General features: G+C 35.3%; 1 protein-coding gene across 1 annotated transcript; it reads right to left on the bottom strand.

Annotated features, from left to right (window-relative positions):
- Positions 1 to 2430: 2430 nt before the first annotated feature.
- LOC139875452 (exocyst complex component SEC15B) lies at positions 2431 to 5039 on the bottom strand. Its single transcript, XM_071862788.1, has one exon. The coding sequence runs from the start codon at positions 4870 to 4872 to the stop codon at positions 2464 to 2466; it is 2409 nt and encodes an 802-aa protein (XP_071718889.1). The 5' UTR covers positions 4873 to 5039; the 3' UTR covers positions 2431 to 2463.
- Between the last annotated feature and the right edge of the window lie 2865 nt (positions 5040 to 7904).

Genomic DNA, 7904 nt, shown 5'->3' with positions numbered 1-7904 from the left:
TTGTTGTTCAAAAGTTATAAAAATCAAACCGGTAAAAATATAACCGGTAAAAATCAAATCCGACAAAGATCTTATTCCGAAAAAAATCCGGTCGAGATCCGAAAAAAAATCGATTCCGAAAAAAAACCGAAAAAAAACCGACCCCGAAAACCAGATCCGGAATCAGGAAAAACCGGATTTTTTTATCCGGTTTTTTTAAATCCGGATCCGGTTTTTGTGCATCTATAGGTGCACCTGGGTTCCTATTTTACTAATAGTCATTAAAACAGCTGGACCTGATATCTTACCAATTATTGTAAACATTATGTGGTGGTGGTTGTCATATTCCTTTTAAGCAATTTTTTGGCAGATGACAAAATAGTTTATCATCACCAGTTGTTCATCCAACTTTTATACTTTAAAGTTTGTTCCTTCAAAATCTACAGTTAGTAATTGCAGAGATTATTATATATGAAAAAGCTCAATGTCCACCCAAAATATCTTTCAAATAGAAACATGACATGAGAATTAACAGATACCCAAGAATTGAAGTAAATCACAACCCACAAACCTCATAATAAATAATAACCCAAAACATCTCAATTATGCAACTATAATTCACAGTATAAATACTCCCAAGACACCAATGTAAATATATCAGAACGGTTAACTAGAAATATGACCTTTGAGAAGCAACAAGTGTAAAAGTAAATTCAAATGGTAACTGGAAAACACTTGATGCATATATAAGTATAATAAAGAATTTGACACAAATTGTTTCAACTTTATTTACAATCTCATATGGCAGTCCAAAAAAAAAAAGAAACAAAATTAATCACAACGAATTTCACAAATACAACAGCTACGAAGAATCCTCTGAGTTTCTACATCAACATCATATCATGCATTCATGCTCAACAACAGCAGCACCACTTTTGGATTTAAATTCACCAACTTCTTCGGTTGATTGTATGAATAGACCTGAGTTCATAAACATTTGACAGTTAGATTCTGCTGTCCTGATTAGACGTTCAGGAACCTGGCCACTGGTGGATTTCAACACCAGATGACTGTTCAGGAAACCAGCAACACGTAAAAGGTAAAAAACAAGGATATTAAGTAGCCAAGTCTGTTAAATAATATTGTATAAACATATGCTATAATCTTACTCCACTAAAAATGAGCATATAACAAGGTTGATTTTATTTCTAACCAACAAACTAGGTAAAAGGATCAAAAGGGGTTAGATTGGGCTAATAATGGCCGTAGTATATTCTTAATGTATATAATCTTCTAAACCATTGTATTCAGTGTCTGAAGGACTTGTATGTGTGGGATAACAGTCTTTTTATATTCAATCTTTTGTATCCAAAAAGGAAGAGGAACGCATCAAACGAGACAACGTGTAATGCATGCACTCGCCGTTATATTCAATAAATATATCAACATTGTCATGAAATTTCTTATGAAACCAAAATTAGACATCAAGTATTTATAGTGAACTTTTAAATTAAACAAAATGCTTGCAGGACTACTCAATTAGTAATATTAGCTCAACTGAACACTAATGATAACCCATATCATCACAAACCCGTTTCGACTAACAACCCGACCTGCCTGACCCGTTGGTCATGACACCTATCATTGTTAAAAAGTCTTGTGTGTATAGGTGGGTGTTTCCTTCCATTACTAGCAAAAAGGCAAGCCATAAACTTGAACCAAAACTAAGCCTGCTGCTAACTTACAAAAATAACCCTAGAGTTTCAGGATGGGTGACTTCAAATATCAATTGCATTTCTTCGATAAAAGATAAATCCAAAACATGAAGTGCCAGCTTAAGGACAAAGTCTAAAACAAGAAGGTAAGTTCCTCTAGAGCATACCAAATTTAAACAGTGTACTGATAATTCCCAACCTCTAGTTTAATGTAAAGTACTTTGTCAGTTTAATTACTAGTATAGTTTAGATCTCAAATGGATTACACTCAAAGGCCCAAACAGATGTTTATTTCTGCTGCTGAAGTAAGAATGAGTATTTCAAGTATGACCAACCCAACAATATATCAAGTTTTCAACTTTGTAATTCAAAAAGTTTATACTTTAAACGTTTATTAGTTGGGTATACTTGTAAATTTTCTGTATGATCGAACACAAACATAACATTAAGAGGATAATCAATTGAGATTTAAAAGCTAAAACACGCACCTTTTTGGGTAGTAGGTAGTATAAAGGATATAACATAACATATTTACAATAAAGTACTCTCATAATACTATAATTTATGAATAGCTGTAATATTAGTATTGATTTGTCAACCATAAAGAATAAACTCGTGCATCTAAGGCAACTAGCTACTTCCATATTCAAGCACTGGCAGAACAACTAACATTCCGATAAACCACAGTTGCATAATGCAAATATCAAATTTAAATAAGGGCAGGAGAAAACACCTGTGAATCTATAAGCAAGTAAAGTTTTGATCGTTTTTAGTTGACATCCTTGAGCCTCTTAATTAAAGAGTCTAGGGATTTTTTCTTTGGATTTTGCTTAGCACCTCTCGATCCAAAAGTTCCAAATAATCGCTCAGAAGGATCCTTCAGTTTCTCTGAAATGATCCCTACTTTTCTATAATCCAAAGCATTGTAGCTTCGCTCCCTAATAACCGGGTTCAAAAAGTTTTCTGGGTTATTACTAAGAAGCAAATTAACTAATTGCCTTGCTTCAACAAGTGCTTTCTTTAAATGAACAACCTCTTCTTCAGACACAAGAGAAGCTTGGTTTTCAGCAAATGATTCCAATAACTTAATATCTACATCAATTCCCATTACAGCATTCAAACTGAACCTTTTAACAGAATCCCCAGCTAAAAAGTTAACAATCGTTTCAGAGATATGAGTGAGAACATCTTGCAACACTCGTTTAAGAACCTGACCGGGCAAGATTTGTTGTGCTGTAGATAAAAGAGTTTCCAAAAAGATTATCACTTCATTCACATATTCATTTTCTGTTTGAGGCGGGTCATCAATATTCCAATTCACGTTCTCAATCAACGTCATAAAACCATCAACCTTTTTCTTAAGCAGACTACTTAGCATTTCTTCAGCTGCATCGCGTGCTTTGGTCAATGGAAACTTTGGTCTGCTCCTTTCAACCATCCTTAAAGGGATCCCTGAAAGCTTTGCAGCATGACGAAAAAAGAAATCGCACGCTCGTTCAAAAATAGTCATATTAGCTGCAACAACCATCGCCTGATTAACCCCACTAATTGAACTGCCAATAAGCTTTTGTAGGGCATCATCAAGTACTTCAGTCAAAAGTCTATCCAAGTACTTTTTCACAACATCATAGAAATCAAGTTGTCCACCATTAGACATGAAACTAACAGAGTCCTCAATAAACGACCTTACAATGCGACAACAATCGGGCACAGTAGACGAAAATGGAGCAATATAAGGAAACGCCGGTACAATATCAGAAGTTTGAATCTGAAAAGATAGCACATTCATAGAATACTCATACTCCTTATTCATCCACATCTGTTCAAACTTATCAGCAGCGAGTGCTTCGGCTATTTGTTTCCGACAATCTGATAACAACAGCTCATGGTATTTATCCCTATGCTTATTCAACACATCAAGCAACGCATCAACCGAGTAGCCATACCTTCTTAAAGTAACACCAAGCAAACTCACATAATCCTTAATCAGTAACAAATGGTTAGCCGTTCGCATCCTAGAGAACTGATCTTCTAACACCGAACACATCTTACTAACTGCAATATCCCATAAGGTTTCTACTTCCATTTTATTTATCAACCCCCCACCAGTCCTTAAAACCCTATCTTCAACAATAAAAAACCCGGCTATCTGAGCGAAAAACGTCTGATGAGATTCTAAAAACGGCGTCATTGACGACACCTGAAAGTCAGAAGTCAACTGAAGCTTCCGATTTTCGAAATAGTATTTCTTAAAGGCGTCTTCTAGCCCTAAAGTCTGATGTATATGATAGGATCTATACAATGCAGTCAAATCAAATCCTAGACTACCATTACCGCTACCATTAACATCACTACCTTCGCTACTTACACAATCATCATCATCATCATATTCGAGTGCATAAACTGTATCGCGAACGCTCAACCGGCTCTGTTCCTCAGCTTGCCGTTGCCTGATTCGAAGCTCTTCTTCTCTCTGTCTACCAGCAGAGGCTTGGCCAATAGCAACTTGCCCTAAGTTCCGACTAACTGTACGGATCTCAACAAGCCAATCACCAAACTCCTTACTAATCTTCCGTTCAATATGCGCACGGATCGCAGGTATATTCTTTTCAAGCATCCTCCGTAACGTAGACGACGGCGTTTTATTCAGAAAATCACGTTCAATTGAGTCAATACATTTCAACGCCATATAAAAATTATTCTTCGATAAATGAAAATTAACACGTGAACAAATCTCCATTAACCTTATACAAATCTGAAGTGACTCGATCGCTAGGGTTATGTTCTGACATTTATTTCTAGCTTCAATAAACGAATCGAGAGACGTGAGTAACGGACCGGCGACGGATTGTAACTGATGATTTGAATTTGAGATTGAAGATTTGAGTAATTCGACGCCGGAGAGAAGTGATCGGAGGTCATCGACGGCCATGATGAAGTCTTGGTAGTGGATTTTGCATACTTCTTCGATTTCTGATTCTTTAGATCTGCAGAAGTGACGGAGATGGTGAAGTAAAGTTTCTGGTTTGCCAGTTGCGAATGTTTTGCGGATGAATGGTGATAGGTCTTCGCCGTTGGAGATAGCGGAGGAGAGAAGAAGTTGGTCGAGTTTGTCGCCGGAGTCGCCGTTCTCCGTCGAAGCGGCGACGACTTTCCGGCGAGTTTTGGATGAGTTCATTGAATGTGGTTGCTGTTATTTTGACGGAGTGATAACGATGGCGTTAAATTCGGAAGAAATTTAGGAGAGGTGGAGTATATGTATGTGAAACTTGGTAGCCGGTGGAGTTGGTCAGATCCGGATGTGAACGACGTCTACGATTAGTCTCTCTATTATTATCTGAAATTTCGTTCATTTTTCTTTGAAATTGTTATTGTTTTTTTTTTTTTACTTTTATATAATAATAACTACTTCGGGTCCGGCCCGCGCGATGCGGCGGGGGCTTTCGACTTGCGTATTCATATTTAACGTAGTTTTATGTATTTACAGAAGGGAAAACGGTTCATGTGTTAAGCGTCGTTGGTGGTATTGTCGTCTTTACTGTTTTTTAAAATCTGTCTGGTTCGAACGTAGTTAGTTTCGTTTTGTTGATAAAATTATTTCGAGTCTGACGGTGCTGGCGAAAAAATATAACTCGCGGTGAGCAGGAAGATACGGGCTGTCGTTGTTTTTAGCGTTTTTTAAAAAGTGTCCGTTTCAAACGTACTTTTTATCGTTTTGTTCGTAAAATTATTTCGAGTATGACGCTCATGTCGAAAAAATTTAACTCGCGGCGAGCGAAAAGATATGGGTTGTCGTTGTGTTTAGCATTTTTTGAGAAGTGTCCGTTTCGCGTATAGTTAGTCCCGGTGGGTTCGTGAGTTTTTTTCGAGTTGAACGGTGGTCTCGGAAAAATTTAACTCGCACCGAGCGAGAAGATAGGGCCCGTTATAAATTTGGGTGGAATTATTTTTTTTTATTTTAATATAATTATATATTTACACTTTTTATCCCTGAGAAAGTGTAAACTTTAGGGGCTGTTGTGTAAATATAACCGAAGTTGAGGGATCGGGTGTAATGTGAACGCAAACTCAAAAGTACAATCGATTTTAACTAAAACCACGCAAATTTTCACCTCTTTTAGTATGTAAGGGTTAATATGTTAATATAATAATATAATAATCAAAACTTGTTGTGATATCATAAAGTTATGATTATATATCATAAAGTTATGATTATATGGCCGACAATTTATTCTACATATATCAATCCACCAAGTAAAAGACAAATATGAAATCTTCTGAGTAGATTTTATACAGTAAAATTTGGTATTATAAATACCAATTGAAATGTAAGGATATGATGTACCTAACTTTCATAATATAAAAAGTTTCTTCCTCTTATCTTTATTCTTTATTCATATATGCATATATTAAGAAGTCTTTGCTAAGATCAGTCATAAAGGTTGTTAAAAACTACTAGAATTATAACACGTTATCAGCACGAAGAGCTCCGTATAATCATGATGATTCTTCTAGTTGCTCAACCACCACTTCCACCTCTCAAATTCTGCCGGCCACCGTCCTCCGCCGCAGAAACCGTCGGAAGATCCTGAAACCTCCGATGTGTCTTCTCATCAAGAAGTTATCAGCTTGGATTCTTCCATCACTGAGTTATACTCATAAGGTATTCCAAAAGAAACTTTAAATATTACATCCGGACACGCGAATAAAAACCCAAACTTATAATACTCCAACTTATTTATTTAAATACATTTATTAAAAATTCATACAATATGAAAATAGAACAGAGAAATAAAATATGAAGATAAATTTGAGTGTTGTCTCTCTGTATACTCCTACCTTCTAATCTATATCTACTCTACTTATAATATACAGTAACTACTTAAAATAAATACAAACTAAAATGAGAGAGAGAGAGAGAGAGTGTTATAGAGTTACATTGACCATCACCTTTGATCATCACTTCAATCTGGAACCATCACCTTTCATGACAATCACCACCTTATCCCTCTATTTCTTCTGTTTTCTGCTTTATGTTATCATCGTAACACCTACAAACCACCAAAAACAATCTTTAACCATATTAAACCACTATTACATGTTTTTGATTTAATCACACAAACTATCAATAACCAACCCATCTATTATATAGTCGAACCTGGGGTCTGCTATATTATCGTTTTCTTTTACAGCTAGATGATTTCTTTTTCCTTGATGGCAGACATTTACCAAACTAATAACCCCACATAAAGTTATAACTATCCAGCTATTTAAAAACACGCTATATATAAAATAGGACTTGATTATTTTAATTGCATGTGGGACAAGGAATGATGAAAAAGCCTATTGGTAATAATAATGGTCCCCAGTCTTCCTTTTCTTTTAGTCTTCCTTTCCTTTCTCTGAATGTCGGCTAGAAATTATGGCCAAAAAATAAGAGTAGGGCCCAAGTCTTATATTATATGGAGTAATAAAACATTGAAAGTCTTATATTATATGGAGTAATAAAACATTGAACAAAAATTGTAATTCGGCTCTAAAGAAATCCTCCGGTACATGTCAAAACAAATACACAATTGCTAATTGTCAAATTTCATCATCTCGCGTTCAATCATTTGTTCCAAACTCGAGATTAAAAAACTGAAACTTAAATCATTTTTTTTTCTTCGCTTGTCCCGTTTCTTCCTCGATGTCAGTTTTGCACTTTTGCGTTAAATCCTAATTATAAACGAAAAGTAGCTGTGGGTATTACAGCTATTGTGATTGAACAAAGCCATTTTTTTAACGTTTATAAGGTTCACTTCAATCACCCTAAATATACTTTGGGTCAGGCTGTTTAGATGCTTAAGGTAACCTGGGCTGAAGCCCATGATGCAATTGAATTATAACACGCTGCTGTTGTTTTCGTTTGGTCATTGAGACCCAACAACCACCTTTGGTATTATAATGTTAAAGTTATGATAATGATGGTGTATGATAGATGCATGATGAAAGTTATAATGATATTTAACAGTAAAAAGGATGGTGCAAGATATCAAATTTTTATCTAATTTAAAAAAAAAAAGGAGAAGAGATAGCATTCAATAAAAAAAAGAGTATACGGAATAAAAAAAAAATTTGATCAGTGTAAACTAAAATACATTAATGCACCAGTTTTCAAAGTTTAAAAATATTTTTTTTATTGTGCACATGGTTTAAGAGGGTTGTCCA

Source organism: Rutidosis leptorrhynchoides, chromosome 1 (genome assembly GCF_046630445.1).
Source record: "Rutidosis leptorrhynchoides isolate AG116_Rl617_1_P2 chromosome 1, CSIRO_AGI_Rlap_v1, whole genome shotgun sequence".
NCBI classification, from domain to species: Eukaryota; Viridiplantae; Streptophyta; class Magnoliopsida; order Asterales; family Asteraceae; genus Rutidosis; species Rutidosis leptorrhynchoides.
This window is presented reverse-complemented; position numbering and strand designations above follow the sequence as displayed.

Excerpts from the sequence above, each read along its gene's own strand:
- LOC139875452 (XM_071862788.1), bottom strand. The coding sequence starts at position 4,872 with ATGAACTCATCCAAAACTCGCCGGAAAGTCGTCGCCGCTTCGACGGAG.